The 27,535-nt window shown below is 39.5% G+C and overlaps 1 protein-coding gene and 1 long non-coding RNA gene across 5 annotated transcripts in view; both read left to right on the forward strand.

The window, feature by feature from the left end:
- Positions 1-8,816, forward strand: part of LOC129772120 (V-type proton ATPase 116 kDa subunit a 1) — an 88,165-nt gene extending 79,349 nt beyond the window's left edge. For all 4 annotated transcript variants that reach the window (XM_055776184.1, XM_055776186.1, XM_055776185.1 and 1 more), the window contains exons 2-6: positions 5,753-5,907; positions 5,963-6,484; positions 6,543-8,133; positions 8,312-8,483; positions 8,545-8,816. In XM_055776184.1, the coding sequence (XP_055632159.1) occupies positions 5,753-5,907; positions 5,963-6,484; positions 6,543-8,133; positions 8,312-8,483; positions 8,545-8,641 (2,537 nt within the window). In that variant the 3' untranslated portion in view covers positions 8,642-8,816. The remainder of the gene's footprint in view (positions 1-5,752; positions 5,908-5,962; positions 6,485-6,542; positions 8,134-8,311; positions 8,484-8,544) is intronic.
- Positions 8,817-10,971: 2,155 nt separating this feature from the next.
- Positions 10,972-18,017, forward strand: LOC129762105 (uncharacterized). The gene is made up of 5 exons (XR_008740541.1): positions 10,972-11,088; positions 11,195-11,318; positions 11,433-11,512; positions 11,607-11,787; positions 16,856-18,017. It is a non-coding gene; the product is annotated as an uncharacterized LOC129762105 (long non-coding RNA).
- The last annotated feature ends 9,518 nt before the right edge of the window (positions 18,018-27,535 follow it).

Here is a 27,535-nt window from a genome sequence, read left to right on the forward strand (position 1 = left end):
GTGCTCGAAAGATGTAATCTTACGTTGATCGCACTTGATCGAAGAAATTACAAAAAGAATGTATTTGATCGCAGTATTTGTCAAACTCTTTCTGAAAAGAACTGGATTTGATTTGCTGAAAACACTATCTTGTTTTCTCTCGTGTTGTGCGTTATGTGTGGCTATGATAGTTTTTTTTCGAAGCTGCTACTGATTTCTATGGCTTCGGCGTTTTCGGCTTGCATGCAGCGATTTTTGAGGATTTGTTTGACTTTTGCTTTCGGGCAGCCACACCAGCAGTATCAGCAGCTTTCTTCTTACTGGTCGCCTTCTTCACAGTAGCAAGTTTGGTTTTTTTTGCAGCAGTAACTGTTCCAAAATGATCTAACCGCTGTACAATTATAATTGAGTGCATTTCCGAGCTGGCACCTTATATACCTTATGTACAGATTTTTGAGATTTCAATAGCTTGCCTTCAAAGGAATTTTTTAGCTATTGAAACAAGTTTTTGGATCAATAAGTAACACACATATAACGCGTAGACATTTTATTTTCCGAATGAAGCGGTTATCATTACATTTCTTTCAACCGGCGAAGAGGTTTTATTGCTCAAAATCTTGTTTCTCCAATGTAACACTCTTGTTTTCGAAGCTTTGAACTTACACCCCTGTATAGAAATGAAAGATGTAGTCCGACGTCAAAATTATTTTCACATAAAATGTCTTGCAAAAAAAATGTCATGTTGAAATTTTCTACATATTTCAATACTTCCCCTTGGTTCACCGTGACTGGTCCGCACTGACATAAGGGTGATCACAACAAAAGCGAGCTGGCTCCTCTCTCTCAGCGATATACAATGCCTCAAAGCTATATACTGTTCGCTGGTTTGCTCGATCTTGGAGTACTCATCCGTAGTTTGGGCTCCTTATTACGACAACAGCATTCGAAGAATTAAGTCCGTCCAACGCAAATTTGTACGCTTCGTTCTACGTCGATTACCCTGGAATGATCCTCAGAACCTCCCCAACTACGAAGATCGCTGCAAGCTTTTGGGATTAAATCTGCTCTGCGAGCCAAGGTGCCTAGAAGTAGATCCTAAGGTGGGCTAATGTGCAAAAACCACTCTGCAGCCATCTTGGAAATCTACTGTGTTTTGTTTGTAAACAAAACACAATACGCTTGTGCAAAAGCTCGCTCGTGATCAGCCTGTCTCTTTCACGCTTCAAGCAAATAATTCCCCTTTTACTTTCTTCCGTACTGTTTTCATATACCGCTCCCCTAACCAACTTAGTGACGAAACGGCCTCACCTAGTACCATAGACCCGTCTTGCTGCGAGCGACGCAATACAGCGAAAGCTCTGTTTGTTTTCGATCTCTAACAAGGGAATTGCCCCATTGATTGCCCCGAATTACTACGACAAATAAATTTCAATACCAGAAGGAGAAATCTGCGCAATCACGATTTTCTTCGTCTTCCAACATCGCGCACTAACTATGCCAACCATGAGCCCGTTGCAAGCATGGCTCGCGTATTTAATAACCATAATTATTGTATCATTTGGGTTGTAATTGAACCTGTTGATAGATGTAAATGTAAATAAATAAATAAATCCAGGCAGGACATTTGTAGTCTCCATTGTTTCGCATATTGACACTTCCTGGACTATTCCAAGAAACGGAAGACAAAGCGCTGACTCACTCCAAATTGTTGAAATTTCTGGAAGTGTCGGTTTGAACTTTTGCGAGTCTAGTTTCAAAATTAGCTTCCGCTCGATAACCGCTCGATTTGTTGTGGAACGTAAACAACTGGAAACGCATTGTCGATTTAGATAAATTTGCAAAATGTTGCGCATAAAACTGGCAATAACCTTTTCACTGTAGAAACTACATTTTTTTGACGTAGGACTACGTCTTTCATTTCTATACCGGGGTGTAAAACCAAAGTTTCGAGAACGAAAGCGTTACGCTGGAGACCGAGATTTTGAGCGTTAATAGCTCTTAAACAACTGAACGAAATGGTATGATAAACACTTCATTCGAAAGATAAAATGTCTACGCGTCATATACTTGTTACTTTTTGATCCAAAAACTTGTTTCAATAGTCTTAAAATTGCTTTCAAAACAGGCTATTGAAATCACCAATCGGTATATAAGCGAGCGCCGCTCGTAAACCCACTCAGTTATGATTGAACAGCGATTGGAGCATGTTGTCGCTGTTATTGTGAAGCTAATTTCGTTTATCATGAAAACGCTGATGAACGGTGTCACCAAGAGCCTGTTTGTGCACCTAAGGCCAAAAGGGAATCCATCAGGAGGAGAGTGATGCCACGGTTCCGCTTGAAACATCGGAGCAGCCGCCACACACACACATACACATACACGCGCGGAATTCTCGTTGCTATCATCGTTGCTGAAAAATAATCTGCCAGTTCCCCTGGGAATTGAAAAATACATTCATGCGAAAGAGTTTATTTTAATGTTTTCTATCCATATAACACTGCAACCAAATACATTTGGTTTTGTTATTTTTCAATCAATCGCAATTAACAGGAAAGCTTCTGAATATTTTTTTCCCCATCAGTGGAAATTTTCGTATCCAATATTGGATGCATAACATGAAAAACGGAAAATGTTTCACATCGCGAAAATCAAGTAATTTTCGAGCGATTATTTGCTTTCTACTCATATAATGCTGCGACCAAATACATTTCGTTTTGGATTTTTTCAATCAAGTGCGATCAACGTAAGACCATGTCTTTCGGCAATTTATTAGAGGTGCAATGAATCTTTAGGAATTCCTGCTCTACGTGCACTGGCAAACAATGTTTACTCAACAATTTCTCAAACGAGAAATGGGTGTTATGAGAAAGGATTAGCGAACGCGAAAACGACAAACGGGAGAAAGATACGTTTGGAGGTTGAAGGAAATTGGCAGAAAACTTCTTCATTCTATCATTCAAATAATGTGATTCATACCACATCGTTTTGCCAGAAAGAGATTATTAATGTTCAAAGGAGGAATCGAGTCCTCCGAGGAAATTACCCAGCGCAAATTAGAGTCGACTATCGATTGCGGCATTCGTACACAAATAATTTTATAATGCAGTTTCGCCAAAGTGATTTCTTCGGATATATTCACTACATCATGTCATGTATTTCATATTCTTCATTAAGAAATCCATATCCATGGCACCTATCGGTAACGAATTATTATCGAAACTACGATTTCGCTAAATGCTCCTTTCAGTTCGGCCTGTAAAAATCTTTTCTGTACTCTAATCCATCAAATTTGGAGCCCTGAAAAGGGCCGTTGATTATATGCTAAGCTAATATAGCACGCTCTCCTCGGATACGATGGGCCAGCTGGATGTCCTTGGGCATGATGTGACGCGTTTTGCATGGATAGCACACAAATTGGTATCTTCGAATAAGCCTCCTGCAGCGTCATAGCCGCGGAACTTTGGAAGCGCAAGTCGGTTTTGAAGTCCTGAGCAATTCCACGATCCAAATGCTGCAAAGGTAGCTGCGGATCAGCAATTCGATCGACTTCTGATAGCGATGAATTTCACGCAAAGTTCCCGGTCGATAGCGATGTGGCTTCTCCACCTATCCTGCTACTGGTGCGCTTATCCGAGCTGACTTCGTGTGCCTTACCACCAAATGACTAACGAGCTGTCTGCGAAAGACTAACGATCTCGAGTCCTCACGGTGCGAGAGTAGAGTAAGAAATGAACGAAAGCAAAGGAAGCGTCATTTTATAAACCATAAAAGTATAGAATCTAAATCCCACCCTTATTATATTCGTGAGTATACAGTAAGCTTATATAATAAAGAGGGTGGGGTTTACATTCGATTCTTTTATGTTTTATAAAATGACACTTCCCTTGCTTTCGTTCATTTCTTACTCTACTCTCGCACCGTGAGGACTCGTTTCATCGGGACTAAGTAGACAGCTCGTTAGTCCTTCGGTGGTAAGGCATCACGAAAGCAGCTCGGATAAGCGTACCAGTAGCAGGATAGGTGGAGAAGCCACATCGCTATCGACCGGGAACTTTGCGTGAAATTCATCGCTATCGGAAGTCGGCCGAATTGCTGATCCGAAAGCTACCTTTGCAGCTTTTGGTTCGTGGAATTGCTCAGGACTTCAAAACCGACTTGCGCTTCCAAAGTTCCGCGGTTATGACGCTGCAGGAGGCTTATTCGAAGATACAAATTTGTGTGCTATCAACGTAAAACGCGTCACATCATGCCCAAGGACATTCAGCTGGCCCGTCGAATCCAAGGAGAGGGTGCTATATTAGCTTAGCATATAATCAACGGCCCTTTTCAGGGCTCCAAATTTGATGGATTAGAGTTCAGAAAAGTTTTTTGCAGGCCAAACTGAAATGAGAATTTTCGTTTGGATGCCATACAGCATCGAGAAAATTCCGGAAAGATCTAATCGTTGCTGAAAAATAATCTGCCAGTTCCCTGGGAATTGAAGAATACATCCATGCGAAAGAGTTTATTTTAATGTTTTCTAATTATATGGCGAACACAGCGACCAAATACATTTGATTTCGTTATTTTTCAATCAAGTGTAATTAGCTGGAAAGCTTCTGAAGATTATTCTTTCCCATCAGTAGGATATTTTCGTATCCAATAATGGATGCATAACATGAAAAACGGAAAATGTTTCGTATCGCCAAAATTATATAATTTTCAATCGATTATTGCTCAGTCGCCGAAATTTTCATACTCAGAGAGTTCATTCTCCTCTAGTTTGCCTTCCAAATTGCCATCGTAAACCACACCTTCTCTCGATTCAATCACGCACGAAAAGCATACTGAAATGATATTCTGGTGGTGAAACCCATTCATTTTTCGTGAGGCGTCGTGCACAAATTACGTAACGCGATAAGGGGGGAGGGGTTAGATGTTGCGTTACTTTCTGTTTATTAGAGATAGGAAATTGCGTTACGAAAGGGGGGGGGGAGGTTCAAAATCTGGATTTTTGCGTTACGTAATTTGTGCACGACGCCTGAGGACATCGACAAGACAACATCGTTACTGAACGAGCTGAACGGCGAGGGATCGAGGTATTCATTACCTGGCTTGACCTGACCTGAAATGCAATCAGTTTGTTTTAACTGTGAGGGAGCGCAGAAAAGCCGATCGATCAGAAGGAGAAGAGAAGGTGACCAAGAGAGTATCAGCATCGAAATACGGTTCCTCGGGAAGACATAGAAGCAGCCGCCACACACACACACATACACGCGCGACTCTTTTCGTTTGCTGGTTATCGAGAGGAAACCTGGAAAGAAATGATCGTTGCTGAAAAATAATCTGCCAGTTCCCCTTGGAATTGAAAATTACATTCAAGCGAGTTTATTTTAATGTTTTCTATCCATATAATACTGCGACCACATACATTTGGTTTTGTGATTTGTCAATCAAGTGCAGTTAACAGGAAAGCTTCTGAAGATTATTCTCCAGAACAAGGTTTTTTGTATCCAATATTGGATGCATAAAACCTTGAGTCTTCAAAGTAACACTCTCGTTTTTGAAGTCACCCAAATATTTATTTATTCATTCATTCAGGATGGATTTAGATTCAACTTCAAACAAATGATCTCTAAATCAACGATAGTCCTACGTCACCCTTGCGGTTATACCATAGATATAACCCACTTCCTGTTTTTGTCTGTATTATAGTGACTTATATATATATATATATATATATTTTGAATGTTCATTTTCACTCACTATTCATTTTGAATACTCTACACTACAGTTCCGATTGGAGAAGGCTTGTCCTCAAAGACGAACGAGATGGGTGCCATGTTCAGAAGCGAGGAAATGGCATTATGCCAGATGTTCATACAACCGGAAGCAGCTTACACATCGGTTTCAGAATTAGGTGAAACTGGTGCCGTACAGTTTCGTGATGTAAGATCTCAATAGGGCACTGAATGCCGCAACTTACTGATAAACGTTGTTTCAGCTGAATGCTGAAGTCAATGCATTCCAGCGTAAATTCGTAAGCGAAGTTCGGCGCTGCGATGAAATGGAGCGAAAGCTACGTTATGTGGAAGCCGAGGTGAGGAAAGATAATGTGAAGATACCCGATGTTTTCGAAGAAGCGGCCCGTGCTCCTAATCCTCGTGAAATTATCGATCTAGAAGCGCATCTCGAGAAAACAGAGAGTGAAATCATGGAGTTGTCACAGAATGCAGTTAATCTGAAATCTAACTATCTCGAGCTAACCGAGTTGAAGCATGTACTTGAGCGCACTCAAAGTTTTTTCTTTGAACAAGAGGGGGCGGTCAATATGGATGCCACAAGAAATAACCTGATCATAGATGATCATGCAACAGCCCAAGCTAGAGGGCGATTAGGATTTGTTGCAGGAGTTATACAACGTGAGAGGGTACCCGGATTCGAACGTATGCTTTGGCGCATTTCTCGAGGTAATGTTTTTCTGCGACAGGTAGAACTTGAAAAGCCTTTGGAGGATCCATCGACAGTGAGTATTTCCCTACCTAGATTAGAAATTTGTTCATGCGTCTAAAATTTATTTTCAGGGCAATGAAATTTACAAGACCGTATTTACTGCATTCTTCCAAGGCGAACAACTTAAAAACAGAATAAAAAAAGTTTGCGCAGGTTATCATGCCTCATTGTACCCGTGCCCAAGTGCTGCCGATGAACGTGAGGAAATGGGCAAGGGTGTTAGTACCCGTCTGGAGGATCTTAAAATGGTGTTGAATCAAACACAAGATCATCGTTCACGAGTGTTGTCTACCGTCGCTAAGGAACTTCCTCGTTGGAGGATTATGGTGAAGAAAATGAAGGCAATTTACCATACATTGAATTTGTTTAATATGGATGTAACTAAGAAGTGCTTGATTGGCGAGTGTTGGGTCCCAGTGTTGGACCTTCCGATTGTACAAAAGGCACTTTCTGATGGCTCGGCAGCAGTCGGCAGTACTATTCCATCGTTTCTCAATGTGATCAAAACTAGCGAAGCGCCACCTACATTCAACCGAACAAATAAGTTTACTCGAGGTTTTCAAAATTTGATTGATGCTTATGGCATTGCATCATACCGTGAGGCAAATCCAGCCTTGTATACAATAATAACATTTCCATTTCTGTTCGGTATTATGTTTGGAGATCTGGGACATGGAATAATAATGGCATTGTTTGGATTCTGGATGGTTAGCGGAGAACAGAAGTTGGGCGCCAAAAAATCTAACAATGAAATTTGGAATATTTTCTTCGGAGGACGTTATATTATATTGCTGATGGGGCTGTTTTCTATGTATACCGGTTTTGTATACAACGATGTTTTCTCTAAATCCATGAATATTTTTGGAAGCTCTTGGAGTATTACCTATAACACCTCAACAATAATGAGCAATAAAGATCTGATTCTCAATCCCGGCTCTTCTCAGCTCAATGAGGATGTCTACCCTATTGGATTGGATCCTGTTTGGCAACTAGCTTCTAACAAAATCATTTTTTTGAATTCATACAAAATGAAATTATCAATAATTTTTGGTGTCGTGCATATGATATTCGGTGTATGCATGAGCGTTGTTAATTATAATTTCTTCAACAAACGTCCCAGCATTTTCCTAGAGTTCTTACCTCAAATAATTTTCTTAGTGCTGCTTTTCGCCTATATGGTGTTCATGATGTTCATGAAATGGGTCCAATATTCAGCAAAAACAGATTTCCAACCACATACTCCTGGTTGTGCGCCATCAGTGCTGATCATGTTCATCAACATGATGCTGTTCAAAAGAACCGAGCCGCTTCATGGTTGCGACGAATTTATGTTTTCGTTCCAAGGAACGTTACAGCGTACTTTTGTGTTCATTGCGCTCATTTGTATTCCGTGGATGCTTCTGGGAAAGCCTATTTATATAATTTTGAACAAAAAGAAACACGCTGGGGCTTCCAATCATAACGGAGATATTGTCCAGCAAACAGAAGGAACTGTCGATACATCAGAAGCGGGGAAAGCTTCTGAGAACAACGGACATGAAGATGAACCCATAAGTGAAGTTTTTATTCATCAATCTATTCATACTATTGAATATGTTCTGAGTACAATATCGCACACTGCTTCTTATCTTCGATTGTGGGCGTTGTCGCTTGCTCATGCTCGTAAGTTTCACCGATTTAATGCTAAATAATAAGGCTTAGTACTGATACTTCTTCGAATTCCTTGAAATTATTGAAAAAAAAAATTTAAAAAAAATCAATTGGAGAAGTTAGTACTAAGAATTGTGTTTTTCTTCACTTTTTAGCATTGTGATTCAGTGAATAATGTCTGTATTTACAGAATTGTCGGAGGTGTTGTGGAATATGGTGCTATCCATGGGATTGAAGCAGGACTCATATAAAGGGGCCATTATGCTGTATCTTGTGTTCTGGGCATGGTCTCTTTTCACCTTAGCGATCCTGGTGATGATGGAAGGATTATCCGCGTTTCTTCATACTCTTCGTCTCCACTGGTAAGTTTTGACCATTCTTTGTTCAATTTCATTGGTATTAATACTTTTCTCGTATTCCTAGGGTCGAGTTCATGAGCAAGTTTTATGAAGGTCTCGGACACGTCTTTCAACCATTTTCATTTAAGATGATACTTGATGGAGATGATGAAGTGGACTAAATTTGGGACGCTATTTTAACCATATACATATTCACTTTTCCTGAAATCTTCCTGATCAAACAGTATTGTAAATTTGGACAAATAGTGTTACAAAAACGTACTTTATCTGTTTTTTTGTCCTTCACATTTTTGAATCTCTTTTAACATGAATAAAAATTACCCGATTAGAATAGCATTTTTTACACTAAGAATCTTAACTTTATCAGAATGTTTCTGGAATCAGCATCATGTGGCGAATTGTTTTCTTTCTTTTCTTTCAAGGAAAGTTTTTGGGGGCTTTTTGTGAAGTGCGATACACATTAAACGTAAACGTAAGTCTGTAACTGCGGATTATAGTGCTCAGTGGCCTTTCGTTCGGCTGCGTTGCCTTGCTACTCACCTACTGACCTTATATTGTCAGCTGTATAAGTGTATAACTGTATAGTAACGACTTGTTACTTCGGTTATATTGGGCAACTTGCCCAATACAAAAAAAAATCCTTGAGAAATTTGATTCTCCTCGTGAATGTTCAACAGTTGTAACGGGAGGAAGGATATCGAGGACAAGGAGGCGATACAACCTTCACTTAAGCGCCAGGCAAGTTATTACACTTGCCGTGAAGGAGCGAGATTTGTCTCTTCAGTTTCCCGTGCCCGACCGTGAGACCTCAGGGCGAGTTCCTACCAACGATCTTCAACCCACACTTGAATTGTCTTGGCGCTCACCAAGGAATAGAATTCAATCAAATTGGTATTCAAAACATCCAGGATGGAAAAGTTTCCTTTGAAGGTTTGCCTTCCCAGAGCCTATGCTACCTCGAACCCGAAAACCGAACAATTGAAAAGCCTCCAAACAGCCAAAATTCAATCAACATAAATTATAATGTGAAATACAGTATCTATACAGTTGTTTTCTATTAAATTCAAATTATCCCTAATCACAAATTTGCCTTAACTCTAGTACTTGCAAGTATTTTTTTTCTGTGGCTCCCTCGGTGGTCGAGAACAAGTGCACTTGCTGCTACGCTGAGTGGTGTCTTCGCTAGATGGTAACGCACGTAATGGTGTATGCGCTTTCTCCGGATTGTTGTGTGACTTTTTCCGGGCTTATCGTGCGCGACACACGGCCTTCCCGGATGCCAAAGGTCGAACCGGCCAAAGTATAGGGATTTCAACACTCCCAGATTGGCACCTTCGCTTGAAGGAATTTCATCTTCAAGCGAAAACTCAATTAGGCCTAATTGTAAATTCATACTTTTTGTATAGTTACCTTAACTAATACACCACTCAAAATAAAATCTTTCTCTATAATTTTCTCGACTTTCACTGTGATTCTTTTACTTCATCTAGATCTAAATTCAAATTCAAATTTCAATCATTAATCACTTTATACTTGCAGAACTTCTATCACCTTATAACCACTTTCTTTGTGTATGAACTCCTATTGTTTCCTACTAACTCAAACGTAGATCCGTTCTCTAAGCCGGTTGAACTGAAAGAGACCTTTCAATCCTTTTCAAACCCAATATTGACCCATGGCGATCGACCCGAGAATCCCTTTCGTCAGCGATCACACAGACAACCGCATGTGGATTTAAATCGCTGACAAAACCCTTCTGGCGTCTTTCGGTACAACAGGATAGAGACCGCGATCTAGTACCTCGTAAAAGTTGTATCGAAGTTATAGCGTTAGTCTACAGTTAATACTTTTTTTTTAACCGTATGGTAAATGTGTAACATCGTTACATTACCCCCTACTAACGGTAAAAAATAAATGAAGTAAACTGAATTTATTTTTTATGACCAAAAAGATAAATTAGTTAATCATATCGTGTTTATATTTTTATCGAAAGTCGATTCTAGAATTAGAAATATTTCAAATAGATCTTTAGCTAACCGGTTACTCTAACACTATTCTCAGTTGTGAAGACTTCATGTTACCAGGTTTACACGAATGTGGATATTTACATCTTGGGTTTTATTTTTCTTCAACCTCCAAAACACCTTCTGGAATAAAACCTGCTTACACCAAGCAATATCCTTATTTTTTTATAAGGGTATGTTGATAACTTATCAACCAAAATCCATTTCAACTTCGCTCTATGCAACAACTAAAAAACAAATCTTAATTATCCGAAAAACTCCGAACAGAAACCTAAAAAAAAACCGAAAACTACCCAAAATGTTCTGCAATCACTAACTAACTTGATTTCAAATAAATATTATTTGAACAAATATCGGTGTAACCCAGTTCCAAATGAAATCAACTGTTTCCAATACAATGTTGGCTCACATCTCTGTATTTGACTTATCATCAAAACGATAAGTTTTTGACAGTATATTGACACAAGGTTTGTTTACAATCTCAAACAAAAGCGAATTCATTTATTCCTTTGAATTTTTTGTAATCGGTGATAATAGTTCGGAGTGATTGAACTGCAACTAAAAAGATTTGCATTGTAATAAAGGTAAGTAGTGAGTATTATTAATTTAATACTTCACCTCTAATATTCTATTTTTTTTGTTTCAAACTGTGATATTGTGAAATCAATTAATTCATTTTAATTTGTTTAGGATCGGACCAAAGAGAAGTCGGAACGAATTGCAGCCTGGTCATCATCTGGCCCTACAGACTCCCACGGACTTCCAGCGTACTCTCCCTTCTCTGCTCAACTCGGTGAACTCCGGGCCGTTTCAGGTAAGCTGACCGCTAATTCATAGGGCTGTAACTTTCCTGTTGGACCATCCTATACAAGAATAGTTCTTAAAATTCACCAAACAATTCGGAACTAAAATTTTATTTACATTGCAGGTATTTTAGGACCTACACTTCACAAGGATTGCTCGTAGTTTTAATTGTTGTTAGAGACAATCTGTGGATCCCAAACAACAGTTTGTATTTTTATGGATAATATCCTTAGTAACTCTGCATATATGCAAGAGACATAGCTTGAAAAAAAAAATTCTAATTTCATTTCTTCTGCAGATCGGATGCATGATATATGCCCAAAGAATTTCCCTGCAAATCTTCAATCTCGTAACAGGACGATCCGATTTTTCCTACTACCTTCGCCAAGGAAAACGTATCTGCCAATTTCGCAGAAAAATTTTTGGATTTATTGGACTGGACAAAGTTTTTCTTCATCACCGTTTCTCCTATTTCAAACGTAAGCAAATTTTTATTCGAACGTAGATTGTAGTACTTCGCGTATCTATTGTAAGCCTTTTTAAGATTCTCCTTAACTTTTTCGAAGATTTTTTTCAAATTCTCATTTATCTCTGTTGGTTCAAAATTCACTTCATCTTCTGTTTCCCTCAACCGTTTATATTCGGCTCCTGAGCTAATGTAATTACGACCAAAATTTATAAAATATGGCGTAAAATTAGTTGATTCGTGAACTGATGTCCTAATTGCCATCGCGACTTTTTGAATGTCTTTGTCCCACTCTTTGTGGTCTCCTTTCAGGTATGTTCGAATAGCTGCTCCTATCACACGATTTACTCGTTCGGTTGGATTATTCGCCGGATGATAGTTGGCATTCCTCCAATGCGTAACGTGATATTGTTTTAAAAAGTTTCCAAAATCTTTTGACTTGAACTGTACACCATTATCTGATATTAGTATTTCTGGAATACCAAATACTAGAAACACCATGTTTTCCAGAAACGATATCATCGCTTTCGTTTTCGCTTCACGAAGCGGCTGAATGATTACGAACTTCGAGAACAGATCTGTTATTACCAGCAGAACAGAATTTCCGTTTTTTGATCTTGGAAAGGGACCTACGAAGTCAACTGAAATTGTTTGCCAAGGCAAAGAAGCCAATTTCTGCCTACCCATTAGAGGTGTTCGATTTGTATTAGGATATTTTGTTCGCTTACAGGTTTCGCAGCCTTGACAATATTTACGTACATCGTTGTCCATAGCTGGCCAATAATATTGCTCCTGAAGCTTTTTCAAGGTCTTGAATTTCCCAAAGTGTGTAACATCGTGTGCTTGTTGCAATATCTGTAATCGCTCATGTTTTGGTGGAACGTATTTCCACTGATATCTTGAGTCTGAAAGTTCCGATGACACATATTTATAAACGCGACCGTTTTTAATCCTGAAATCTTTAAATTTCACGTCATTTTCGGAGATATTTTTCTTAAGATGCTCATAGTCCAAATCTTGGGTATCTATATTGTTAACCATCCTCGAAAGCGCATCTGCTGTGATGTTCAAAGAACCTTTTCTGTATAGCAGATCGAAATCGTACTGTTGCAGTTTGAGTGCCCATCTGATCAATTTTGCTGAACCTTTCTCTGCGCTGATTTTCTTCAGCCAAATTAAGCTTTGGGCATCAGTTATAACCGTAAAGCGTGATCCTTCGACATAGTGTCTAAATTTTTCTATGGCCAATATAACTCCTAAACATTCCTTTTCTGTTGAAGCATATTTCTTTTGAGCTGCTGACAACTTTTTGGAAAAGAAAGCTATTGGTTTGCGTACACCTTCCTGAATCTGCACCAAGACTGCTCCTACGGCTACGTCTGACGCATCGGATTCTATTATAAATGGGCTGCTAAAGTCTGGGTTAGCAAGCACATTCGGCGAAGTTAGCACAGATTTCATTTTTAAAAAAGATTCTTCCGCTTCTTTTGTCCAATTTACTTTTCCCTTTCCCTTTCCTTTTTTCAACAGATCAGTAATCGGAGCTGTTAGGTCACTGAAGTGTTCAATGAATTGTTTATAGAAACTGACCATTCCTATGAACCTTCTGATCTCCTTCGGTGTTTTAGGGTACGGATAGTCTAGAATTGGTTGAATTTTCTCACTATCAATGGCTAATCCGTGCTCAGATAATGTGTATCCTAAATAGCTAATCTTTTTCTGACAAAACTTAGATTTCTCAAGGCTAATCGTTAGATTTGCTTGCTTCAATCTCTCCGCTACGATTCTGAGAAGTCTGAAGTGTTCGTCTAAAGTTTTTGACGTTATGATTATGTCGTCAAGATAAACATATACGTAAGGTTCCAGATCGAAACCCAGAACTTTGTTCATCAGTTTCGTCTGTGTTATCGGGGCTCCTTTAAGTCCAAATGGCATAACTTTGAACCGAAACAGCTGTTTCCCTGCTCGAAATGAAGTGAAATCTCGGCTTGTTTGTTCCAAGGGAATTTGCCAGTATGCTTTCGACAGATCTATAATAGTAAAATATGTAGACCTTTCGATGCGACTTAAAATGCCAAGCATATCTGGAAAGGGGTATGCTTCATTTTTAGTGACGTCATTAATTCGTCGACAATCTAGGCAAATGCGCCATTCTCCTGAAGATTTCTTCAATGGGAGTAGTGGGTTGCACCATTCAGCCTGAGAATCTTCAATAACGTCAAGTTCTTGCATTCTTTTGATTTCCTTATCAATCTCTTTTTGTATGTGCGGTGAACATCGGTATTGAGCTGGCTTCTTAGGTTTTGCTCCATCAATTAGTTCTATCTTGTGGGACAATACCTCTGTTCGCCCTAATTTCCCTCCATTAATTCCTTTCAGCAGATCTGCAATTTCATTTAACTTATTCATTTCTTCTACCGTCAAATTGTGCTCTGTGGTGATTTTCAGCAATTTATTTTCTGGTGTTTCGGCAAACGAAAGTTCCAAGGTTGCATCCTCCATCAATGGTTCGTGGTTTTGAATATTTCCTGGTTCCACGGTCAATACTATTGCATCTTCCTCTTCTCCGAAATGGTCTTCAACGAAGTGTAATTCTTCCTCATATTCATTAGTCGTCAAGCTTCTGATGATTCCGTTCTCTGTGATGGCTGGTGTTATTTTGAATGCATCCCAGAAATCGATTCCCAAAATCAACTTTTTCGACACTTGTGGAACTAGAAGAGTTGGAACCACATTCGTGCGTCCATCAAATGTGTATGGAATAAACACGACTCCCTCACATTTATATGATGTTTCATCAGCTGTCTTAATTTTTAAATTAATTGGGTGCACAATAAATTTATGTTTTTCAATCAATTCTTTTGAATTTATAATACTGGCGCTTGCTCCTGAGTCCAGAAGTGCCTCAATATTCGTACCCAAAATGTTGACCAAAATGTGGGGACATTTTTGTGGTTTCGTATTAATTCGGAAAGTTGACGAAAATTTGTGGAAACATTGATCATTTCGCTCAATGTACCCTAATGCTGGCATGTTCGGAGGATTGTTGCTTTTAACAGAAAGGTCACCTCCTATGAGCTTCCTGAATTTCCGTTTTCCGGCCTCGTTGACGGGAATCGGTGGTTATTCGGACAATTCGATGTTATACAATTCATCTGTCCGCAAAAATGACAAAATATTCTTTTCGGTCTGTTACAATCGCGCCAAAAGTGCCCAAATTTACGACAGTTCCAGCATAATATATTTGCTTGATTGTCGGTATGTTGGTTGTGTTGATTTTCTCCATAAGCCTGGTTCTGTGAACCTTGAGTCTGTTCAGAAGCTGTTCTTCGGTTCCCGGTTCCCTGATTGATAGCATTTACCTGTTCTTCTGCCTCCTCCTCATAATAATAACCCTGTTCTTCTACACAATTTATTTGATGTGTTCTTGGTCTTTGAAAATTCGAATAACTCCTGTACATTGACTTATCGAGTCCATGACAAATAGTAATCAATTCCTCGATACGATCTATTCTATATATTGTTAGAAAAGGCTTATATCTATCCCTCATATTTTCAAGCAGAATTTCCAATTTTCTATCTTCACTCAATGGTTTTGTTAATTGTTGAGCCAATTTTTCGATAGCTCCCACAAACGCGTTGAATGTCTCTTGTGGTAGCTGTCTTCTATCCATTATTTCACGTTCAATAACTCTGTCCTTATTTGGCTGTTCGAAACGCAAACGAAGTTGGTGCTTAAAGTTTGTCCAATTCGTGAATTTGTGACAGAAGGTATAGTACCAGTCTTCTGCTTCTGACCCCTCTTTGAAGAAAAAGTTCGCTTGACTCAACAACTCTTGTTCTGTCACTCTGTTATTTTTCGCCAGAATTTCCACACGATTTAAAAATTGGGTTACTGTTGGTCCTCTAGAATCGCCACTGAAGAAAATTCTCCATTTATTCACCGGGACCTGCATTTTGTTTCTAGCGTCATACGACGGTCGATTCCATGCTGACGGTCTGAATGCTTCTTCTACTGAAACATGCGATGCAACCGAATTCGGATAGTTCATATACTCGACATTTAAAAGTTGCGAAGTCGGTGGCGGAGGTGGTGATGATCTTGGCGGTGGGGGTGTCGATGTCCTCTGTTGATTCACCAGCAAAGTTATTTGACTCATCATTGCTGCCATTTGGGTTGATATTGTTTGTTGAATGTACATGTTCATTTCCTCTTTCCATTGGTTCATATTTATTGCCTGATTTTCATTCACAGTGCTTCGGCCTTGTGTTTGCTCACGTCGTCTTGGTAAAAGAGGCTCACGTAAACCTTGATTATTATTTGTCGTCAGTTCTTCAGAAAGCAGTAAATCGTGCTGTCTAACCATTCCTTCATTCATAGACTGTGAAACTCTTACATCAGTACCTCCTGCTGCTTCATCTAACAATCCCTGAGGTTCACTTCGACCGATTGTTGTGGAATTTCTCTGACTAAGATCAGTAATCGCTTCCTGTATGTCAATCATGTTGTCATTCACTCGTGGTACCTCTGGAACCCCCGAAAAATTCAAACCAATTTCTTCCTCCATCCTACGTTCAAATTCTTTCGTTTGGTCTTGTGAGAAGTTCAGCCGTAAACACGATGAAATTTGGCTGCTTCTTCTGTCTTGAGGATTTCCGAATCTGTCTAGTAAATTCTCAACTTCTGATACTAATTCACCTTTCAACCGTTGCTGCTCTCTTGTGACTGCACTCGAACGCAAAATTCTAAGTCTGTAATGCCTGAGTCGCGAAATATATTTTGGTTCAGGAAACAATTCAAGTAAATGTTTAATATTTTGTATATTTGATTTCACGATATCGTGTTCTTGAGTAATTGTTTTCTTTACTCTGAACACAACCGGTTTTCTAATTTCCTCAACTTGCGCTTTCCGTAATCGTTGACGTTTTTCTTGCAGTGAACCCTCAACCGATAAACACCTCAATTTTAATTCATAATTAATTTCATCCACTACCAAATCATTTGGATTTATATACGATTCCAAATTTTCTCCCTCTGGAAAATTCATTTTAATAATAAAATTTTTTTCTTTTTATTTCAGGTTGTCTCAATTTCCAAGATGTGAAGTGTGATGCAGAACAATTCGGTGGAGCTTCGAAATGAAAATGAAATCCAATTTACCCAATACAAATTCAAATAAACTTCGAGGAAGTTGTAACTTAAGTCTTCAAAACTATGAATTTCAAATAACTTATCCGAATATTTATTTTACAAAAAACTAATAATTCAAATTTTAACCACTAAACTAACCCTATTAATAATAAATTCAATTCAATATATCTACAAATTCAAATAACAATAATAATATATACAATTGTTTTTTTAGAACCAAACCGTTAGTTGGGCGCCAAATGTAACGGGAGGAAGGATATCGAGGACAAGGAGGCGATACAACCTTCACTTAAGCGCCAGGCAAGTTATTACACTTGCCGTGAAGGAGCGAGATTTGTCTCTTCAGTTTCCCGTGCCCGACCGTGAGACCTCAGGGCGAGTTCCTACCAACGATCTTCAACCCACACTTGAATTGTCTTGGCGCTCACCAAGGAATAGAATTCAATCAAATTGGTATTCAAAACATCCAGGATGGAAAAGTTTCCTTTGAAGGTTTGCCTTCCCAGAGCCTATGCTACCTCGAACCCGAAAACCGAACAATTGAAAAGCCTCCAAACAGCCAAAATTCAATCAACATAAATTATAATGTGAAATACAGTATCTATACAGTTGTTTTCTATTAAATTCAAATTATCCCTAATCACAAATTTGCCTTAACTCTAGTACTTGCAAGTATTTTTTTTCTGTGGCTCCCTCGGTGGTCGAGAACAAGTGCACTTGCTGCTACGCTGAGTGGTGTCTTCGCTAGATGGTAACGCACGTAATGGTGTATGCGCTTTCTCCGGATTGTTGTGTGACTTTTTCCGGGCTTATCGTGCGCGACACACGGCCTTCCCGGATGCCAAAGGTCGAACCGGCCAAAGTATAGGGATTTCAACACTCCCAGATTGGCACCTTCGCTTGAAGGAATTTCATCTTCAAGCGAAAACTCAATTAGGCCTAATTGTAAATTCATACTTTTTGTATAGTTACCTTAACTAATACACCACTCAAAATAAAATCTTTCTCTATAATTTTCTCGACTTTCACTGTGATTCTTTTACTTCATCTAGATCTAAATTCAAATTCAAATTTCAATCATTAATCACTTTATACTTGCAGAACTTCTATCACCTTATAACCACTTTCTTTGTGTATGAACTCCTATTGTTTCCTACTAACTCAAACGTAGATCCGTTCTCTAAGCCGGTTGAACTGAAAGAGACCTTTCAATCCTTTTCAAACCCAATATTGACCCATGGCGATCGACCCGAGAATCCCTTTCGTCAGCGATCACACAGACAACCGCATGTGGATTTAAATCGCTGACAAAACCCTTCTGGCGTCTTTCGGTACAACAGGATAGAGACCGCGATCTAGTACCTCGTAAAAGTTGTATCGAAGTTATAGCGTTAGTCTACAGTTAATACTTTTTTTTTTAACCGTATGGTAAATGTGTAACATCGTTACACAGTAAACTTAGAAGTATAACGCTACAATTTGTCAGCTGTGTCAAGGACCTCGGAATTGTATTCTATTCAAGGCTCAAGTTTGGCGAGTATATCGCATACACCATACACCTCAAAAGCATCTTGGCTTGGAACTTGACTTTATGTTTCGCACGCAATCTTAGGTGTACCGGTAATTTTCTTCGGTTTTACAATGGCGTTACTAGATTATTATTCCAGTGAATCAAATTTCCAGACATTCGTTGGAAAGCTACTGTCATTGCACGTCTTTTTCAGTATATGTCAAAAAGTTGAAGCGTAAACAACATAGTTTTTTTTCCACTTCGAATATGTCGAATTTCGTACCAACGAGAGTGTTTTCGCGGGGAGTGTTACTTCATTACTTCAATATGAAGAAAAAAGCTGCGAAAAGTCATCACATTCTGGTGGAAGTTTATGGTGATCATGATCCAACTGAGCGAACGTGCCAGACGTGGTTTGCACGGTTTGAAAGTAGTGATTTTGACATGAAAGCCGATCCGATCGTTTAAAAACAATGGGAATGATCCAAAAGATAGGATGCATTCGTTCGACAACTCGCAAGTAGATCGGACAAGTTTTCGAAACGATCCAACAAACGTGTTTTTTTCCACATCGAATTAGACTGTATTTTTTTCCATCGGTTGCGCTTGCGAGTAGAGCGAAGCTCATAGTGGTGTGCGACCGAGACGCTGAGGATACAATTCAGACAGATTCATCACACACGCTACACAGCAGCGGCAAGTATAAGTTTATTTTTCTTTTGTCCTCCTATCATTCCTTCTACCATCTGTGCTCGATTTACATCATTGTTCATCTGTGTGTTAACCAAATCGGCAAACGTTGGCATTAGGGGTGTCTATTTTTTCTTGGTTGCATTACCGTTGAAATTTTATTGGAACTTTTTTTCATTTTATAAATTTATATAAATAAAATAAATTGATATAAATATTATCCGCAGCATAACCTTATAATATATTTTTTTAACTTATTCATTTTGATAATCATTATATTCTGTTAATATCGAACAGTTGGCCGATTTTTCTGATATGGCTGAGGGCGGAAAGGACCCACCGTTGACACAATTGAATATTTCTGATACCGAACCTCCTCCTGAAGAGCAGGAGGATGAAGCAGAAATTGAGGTAGAAAATTCTGTTTACGAAGTTGATAGTTCAGAAGATGAGGAAATCGACGAGAAACAGGATTTTCGTCCTAAAGAATACCCTGAAGGCTCCAAAGGCCCATTTATTGTGTACTTTAGACGAAAATCCAAACCTCTCAATGTCATTCGCATCTCGAAGGAACTAACTAAAAAAATTTCTGCCGTTACCGAGATTACACGGATGGGGCCAGACAAACTACGATTGAGTATATGCAGGATGTTCCGGTACATCGCAGGGTGCCATCAGGAAAAGAAAAATTACTTCTTTTCCATCACTCCCCAGAAAGAATACCGAAACTTCCCAAGTTGGAATGAAGCCTCGAACTGAACGTGCTGTGAATAGCACTTCCCGGAACAACAACGAACACGTCTGTTCCATTTTCTCGGTCGAAGCAAAAGCCACTACCTGGCCTGCTTGCGCTTTCAGACGTTGTGGATAACATTTTAAATACTTTAAATATAAATGATCCTCTTAAAAGTATAGTAATATGTTTGCTTCCGGTTGTGAGAACATTTTTGAAAGAAAAATGTGGCTTTTTAGCAGCGTTCATTTCCCTCGATGCCTAATTCATCGCAAGAGGTCAAGGATTTGACCACTGTAATACCGTGGAATTGCAGAAGCATCATCTCTAAACTAGACCAATTTAAATTTTTAGTTCACAGTTCTAACTGTGATGTATTTTCTCTCTATGAAACATGGCTATCTTCAGACGACGAGCTGAATTTTCACGATTCCAACATTATTCGCCTCGATCGTAACGACTCGTTTGGTGGCGTACTATTGGGGATCAAAAAACGTCGCTCCCACTATCCCATCGATTACAGGCATTGAAGTTGTCGCTTGCCAGACACAAATCAATGGCAAAGAACTCTGCATTGCTTCGATATATATTCCTCCCAGGGCTACGGTAGGCCGCCATCAGTTCTTTGATATTATCGAGGCATTGCCGGAGCAGCGGTTAATTTGAGGTGACTTCAACTCTCATGGAACAGCATGGGGGTCACTCTACTATGACAACCGTGCCACGTTGATTTATGATCTGTGCGACAACTTCAACATGGCAGTTTTAAATACTGGGGAAGCAACTAGGATAGCCAACCCTCCTGCACGGGCAAGCATGCTAGACATATCTCTCTGCTCTTCTTCATTATCCCTGGATTGCACATGGAAGGTAATCCATCCCCACGGTAGTGATCACCTACCAATAATTTTATCGATCGCCAATGAATCAAAATCTAGTGAGTCAGTCGATTTTGCGTATGACCTAACGGAGAATATTGACTGGAGAAAATTTGCGGAATTAATATCTGAAGCAATGCATGAACTTCCTCCCCTTGAAGAGTATAACTTTATATAAAGTTTGATTTACGATAGCGCACTTCAAACTCAAAAGAAACGTGTACCCGCTACCACTTTCCGACGTCGCCCTCCATCACTTTGGTGGGATAAGGAGTGCTCAAAGGTCGGTCTATCTTGAAAAATCATGCGCTTTCAAAAAATTCAGGAAAACTGGATTAGTGGAATGGTTTCGAAAGTACCAAAATCTAGAAATCAAACTAAAAGGTTTTATTAAAGCAAAAAAGTGTGGATATTGGCGGAAATTCGTCAATGGCTTGTCAAGGGAGACCGCTATGAGTACTCTTTGGAATACGGCTTGGAGAATGCGTGGCTGGAACCATACCAATGAAAGTGAGGAATACTCTGACCGTTGGATTTTCAAATTTGCAAGGAAGGTTTGTCCCGATTCCGTTCCTGCACAAAGCGTCGTGCGCGTTATTCCGCTCCAATGCGATTATGAGAATTTTTCGATGGTAGAATTCTCAATTGCCCTCCTCCCATGTAACAAGATTAAATTCAACTTGTTGAAGAATCTTCCCGACTTGGCAAAACAGCGTTTGCTGAACTTGTTCAACAATTTTCTGGGGCTGAATATTGTCCCGCATGACTGGAGACAAGTAAGAGTGATAGCCATACGAAAACCCAACAAGCCGGCTTGCGATCACAACTCGTATAGGCCGATTGCAATGTTATCCTGTATTCGTAAATTGTTAGAGAAAATGATTCTACTTCGTTTGGACAAGTGGGTCGAAACGAACAATTTGCTGTCAAATACGCAGTTTGGCTTCCGCCGAGGTAAAGGGACGAATGATTGTCTCGCGCTGCTATCTTCTGAAATTCAAATCGCATTTGCTCTCAAAGAACAAATGGCTTCCGTTTTCCTCGATATCAAAGGGGCATTTGATTCAGTTTCCATGAAAATTCTCTCAGAGAAGCTTCATAATCGTGGACTTTCACCGATTCTGAATAATTTCCTGTACAATTTACTGTCAGAAAAGCACATGAAATTCTCTCATGGCAACTCAAAATCTTCTCGTTACAGTTTTATGGGCCTACCGCAAGGTTCCTGCCTAAGCCTCCTCTTGTACAGTTTTTACGTCAATGATATGGATGATTGTCTAACTAGAGACTGCACGCTGAGACAACTTGCAGACAATGGAGTTATTTCCATCACGGGTACTAATCCCGTCACTCTGCAAAAGTCGTTGCAAGATACCCTGAACAATCTGTTCACGTGGGCCCTCAAACTGGGTATCGAATTCTCTATGGAGAAAACTGAAATGCTCGTTTTTTTTCTAGGAAGCACGAACCCACCCGATTCCAGCTTTACCTATCCGGCAAAACGATCCAACACTCTATGTTTTTCAAATACCTGGGTGTATATTTTGATTCTAAATGTACCTGGGGGAGACACATTGCGTATCTGAAACAGAAATGCCAGCAAAGAATCAATTTGCTCCAAACAATAACCGGAACATGGTGGGGTGCCCATCCAGGATACCTCATTCAGTTGTACAAAACAACGATATTATCAGTGTTAGAATATGGCAGTTTTTGCTTCCGATCAGTGTAACCGGTATTTCCAAAATAGAGCGTGTGACTCTGTCACACTTTTTTATAGGACACTTGAAGGACGACCAACATCTAACTCTCCGCACGATGTTCAGTTTCCGCACCTTCTAGTCTCTCGCTTCATCACTCACTCTCGGTTACCGTTCACCCGAGAAGGTCTTCCATGGATCGGGCAGGGATGAAGGCACTCGCGAGTAGGATCCAAAACATAAATACCGAAAAGCTCTGGATTTCTAGATTAATAAGGTTGATTGTCGACCTCTTGCTCGGCGTGTTAGCAGGAGTCAACGGAATTCTATCCTGACTACACGCGCCGTGATTAAATTGGGTAAGTGGCTAAAAGGTGAAGTAAAAAGTGATTTTTACTAACGTTATGCCTGGTTTCTTCCGTAGGTTGACGGTGAGGAAAAGAACCACTTTCGGACGAATGAAAACTTAGTGTGTTAGTAGGTTTGATATTCGCTCTAAAACTATCTCAAAGTGTGCAACGTACAGTCACACTTTATGTGAGAAAAGGGTAAATCATTGAATATATTCATATACATATGTAAGATTGTGAAAAAGCGGGAAGATGCGATCCGTTTAGGGGGTTTCGGGGCACCACAATGTGGCGATTGTGACTAATTATGGCGGTTAGACATTATGGAATTAAGACATTCAAGATGCTTGGTATTTCCCAAATATTTTTTTGGCGCACAACCTTAACGCTTGCTTCGCCATAACGTCAGTTTAATGCATTGAAGCATTCTCAAAGGCAACAACGAAGCCCTTATGATGACGGAAAACAAACTATCTTAACTGCTTGGAAAAAAGACTGAATTATGCCACACAGCTTGTATTCTGCTGTAACACCCATCAATGCGAATTCGCTGATGCTTTTCACGAGCGCTTTTCACTGCACCAACATCGCGTGCATCATTAGATGACGCTTGCCTCGAAATTTTATTGCCCCTGGCAATGCGTTCGTATTTTACAGGACTCGAGCCTGCATTCCTCTTCTTCTTACTCATCACACACTACGCGAAGCGTTCAATTTATGACGCGGAAAAAAACACACGATACGAATAACGCGAAAAACAGAAAAACAGAAACATAAAAACCAAACGACGATATCCAAGTTGGATTACCACTGGTGGTGTCCAATCTTAGACCGAAGCGCAGCGAAAGCAAAGTGAACTGGATTGCTCAACAGTCCGATGCCGAATGAAAGTTTGTCTCAGCGAGATCCACTGTTTATACTCTAGGCAAGTATTCCCCTTCATTCTTCTACTTTTTCTTTGCTCACGGAGACTTTGAATCCTACGATTTCCCCTCCGTTGGTCGTCGATAAGTTTCTCGTTATACACAGTTATCTGTTCGGGAAAGCACACAAATGGATAGAACAAATGTATGGGAAAATGGAAACGCTTAAAGTTTTCATGAATTTTAACCATTTACAAACCAAGGGATTCTAATGTTTAGCACATTAAACAAATCTTACGGAATTTCCGATTCCTTTAGTATGTAAATCGCCAAAATCCGTTCGCGGCAAAAATAGTTATTAACGTTAACTTTATTTCATAAAAACGTGACCTGTTTCCTGATTTGGCACCCTTAATGAAAGACGTAGTTCTACGTCAAAAAAATCCATCCATGGGAAGCAGTCGCACCTCCCCTCTCAGTAGTCGAGAGAGGTGCGTGTTATCTGTTGGCGCTCTGCAGGTTGAGGAGAGGTTTAATACACGGTTGGAAGGAAACTGCATGAACCAGAGACAGAATTGAAACCATCGTACCACTCGCACCACAGATACCACGTCATCGCCACCCACCCTGACCCGTCGCCGTGAGGCACGTAAATCTCTTAAACTTCATAAAACCGCAAGTAGAAACATGTGACGTCACATTTAGATTTAAAATAAGAATACAAAAGAACAATATATAGGATAGTTAATTTATTCCTAAAGATTATTATATTGTTGTTTGTTGTTCACAGTAAAGATGTTAATAATGAGAATAGTTTGAAACCGTTCATGGTGTTGAAAAATCACTACATTTCACTATTTGTTGCGTTTTTCGGACACGAAAGGTGTCTTCATGCCTCCCTCACTGTTCGGTTCGGCATAGAACAGTTGACCCTGTGGCCTTTGAGCATTAGAAACCTTAATCCGCTCGCAGTTTCAACCTCCTTTTTCGGTTCAGGATTGTTGCCAGATCCTATGTGAATTACAGCTGACAGCATAATATGGATAAGTGTGAGTGATGTTCCGTTGTTCTTATTTACGACCCTGTAGATTCTAGTATCCACTGAGCAGTAGGTGAAGGGTTATATCAGCTGCCAGGATTCATATTCTCAAGCTGGAGAGGATACAATATCGTTGCTTGCGTATAGCCATGGGGTGTTTGCATTCGACACATACGATGAGTCTCGAAGTCTTGGCAGAAGTACTCCCGCTTACTCTTCGGGTCACAGAATTATCCTACAGATTTCTCATCCGTTGCAAGATCATGAATCCATTGGTGATTGATAACTTCTAAAATCTACTCCAACTGACTCCTCAGTCAAGTTTTATGTCTTCATACCATGAGTACCTTATCCACGACATGCACCCTTAACCAGGCATCTCCAACCAAGTTTGCTTCCAATACTTTTGCAATTCCTCTGTCATTTTTGATCTGTGCATGCGACAAAAAATCCATGGAATCCCAGATCATCTTCAATCCAATGCTATTCCGTCGATATTTTCGGAAAAATATGGGAATGTAAAATATACGTGATTTGTTTTTGAGTTTTAGGTTATATTTGCATCATTTTCTTAGTTCAAAAACAAAATCCAGTTGTCTCGCCAATCGTTTACGTTTTGCGTTAGATCGCCAATTACTTGGGACCTCTACCGACGACAATTGATTCGTTTGAGCAGTACACTGAAGGAAAAACGGCCACAATACGAGGAAAGACACGATACAAATGTACAGTGTCGACGTCTGGTGGCGATATTAGTGTTTGGGAGGTAAATTATTCTCTATCAGATCAGTAGGGCCAAGTGCAGTGTAAAAATATAAAAGTTTGAATGAAAATTTTTACTTCATATTGTTTGATTACCTAACACATGTAGTTCTGACACTCACTTAACCATTTGTCGTTGCATTCCTGTTTGTTCCACAAATAATTACTATTATAATATAAAATCATCATCAGACACAGTTTTCGTTCAATATACTCTTGCAATTTCGGAAAAAAAACCTATTATTTCATCATAGAAAATAAATATTCGATACGTTAGAGTAAATTTTCATTCATAATTTTGATTTTGAAAGCAAGAAAGCATGTTATTGAATATCCATCATTATTTTCGCCTCTCAATGAAAGCACACGGAGATTAATGCCGTCTACGCGAATATACTCCTCAAAATCAGAATCCGAATTGAATTACAATTCCAATAATAAAAAGCAAAAGCAGTAGGTTTTCCATTTTCATAGCCTTTTTTTTTCAGATTTTCCAAAACAATACTCGGAACTTGATAGTTTAGTATAGTTGTATTGGTAAACCCGAGTACGAACCCGTGAAACATCTCAGTGCGAAACTAACAGCTTTCGGGTTGAACCTAGTGCGAAACAGGGTTGAAACTGAGTGAATAAAAAAACGTTTTGACAGCAGTTAGTGTGGCATTGGGGTTGGAACCGAACAAAAACAAATTCGCTATAAAGGAGCGTCCACATTATGCTGAATGATGCCGATCGGCCTGTACCAGGCGGCATATTCGATTCATTTTGTAATGTAGACGCCCCATCGGGTGCACGAAGCCGAAGCTCCATCGGATGCACGAAGCCGTCACGAACACACGGAGCACAATATCGTCAACGCTAATTTACTTCGTTTTGTTTTGGTTCGACTTTCTCGAACCGGACCCACTTGTTTCGGGTTGGATTCGGTTTGATTCGAGTCGGTTTTCGGCACGTCGGCAAGCCCGAGCGGTACGTCCACATTTAGTCGGCTTTACCGGGCGGCCAAGGCCGATTGGCATAATGTGGACGCGTCTTAAGAAACGGATTACATGTGTAAAGAATTGCATACCTAGCTCTCTGAAAAGCGTGTCGATAATCGGTATGAATGAGTTCGAAAAAAATAAAAGGTCGACTCTCACTGGTCCGCTTGCTAGAGCTTGCCACTCAGAATGCATGCAAGGCATGTTATTTGGCATAGAATTCTCAACTAAGTACTAATGAAAATGACGCAAGTAATACTACGTTGAGCCGGCGAAGTTCCTCTAGGAACGTTAGTGCCATTTAAGAAGAAGAAGAAAGTCTCCGTAAACAAAAGAAAATAAGAAACGAAGGCGAATATTTGCCTAGAGTATAAATATCGGATCTGCGAGGACAAGAGTAAATCATCAAATAATTATCGTCAACTTATTGTACAATAAAAGAAACCATTTCAGGGCGACCAAACCATTCTTCTAAACAGTTATTTCCAAAATTTCGTAGCATTATAAAATAATATCCGAAGTTATAAACAAGCGACTTGAATTAAATTACAGTATAGTTCTACGTCAACAATGCGGTCGTGCCTCGAGCACAACCTTCTGTAATAATTTATTTGAACGGATTATATTATGTAGACTTTTTTTTTATTTCTATTGATCTCTATTATGTCTGTCATGATCTTGGTGGTGGGACTATTTTTATTTTTATTATGTCGTTTTTATAAGTTTAAGTTTTTAAGTTTTTATAAGTTGTATAAGTTGAAAAAAAAGAAAGTAGTCTACAGAAGTTTGAGCGTCGAGCGCGTGACACAGATGCAAAGGTTATCAAATTGAAAATTTAAACAAAATTAAATTGAAAAATATATTCAATATTCATAGTCAATCCAAAACAAGGCTGGGGGTTGACCTCGTGCCCTGGTGGACCAATTGGCTGCTAGGGCCTCGTTGGGACCGAATCGACTCTGTGGCGGACATGACTGAGTATTGGTTTGTCTTTTGACATTGTAAATAGAATCAGTTCGTTTTTTGTGTTTGCTAAACTGATTTCAATGTTGAGAAAAAATATCTTTAAGATAGTTCGTCTTGCTTAAACCTAGTAACAACACG

This window comes from Toxorhynchites rutilus, chromosome 1 (assembly GCF_029784135.1).
Source record: "Toxorhynchites rutilus septentrionalis strain SRP chromosome 1, ASM2978413v1, whole genome shotgun sequence".
In the NCBI taxonomy this organism is placed as follows: domain Eukaryota; kingdom Metazoa; phylum Arthropoda; class Insecta; order Diptera; family Culicidae; genus Toxorhynchites; species Toxorhynchites rutilus.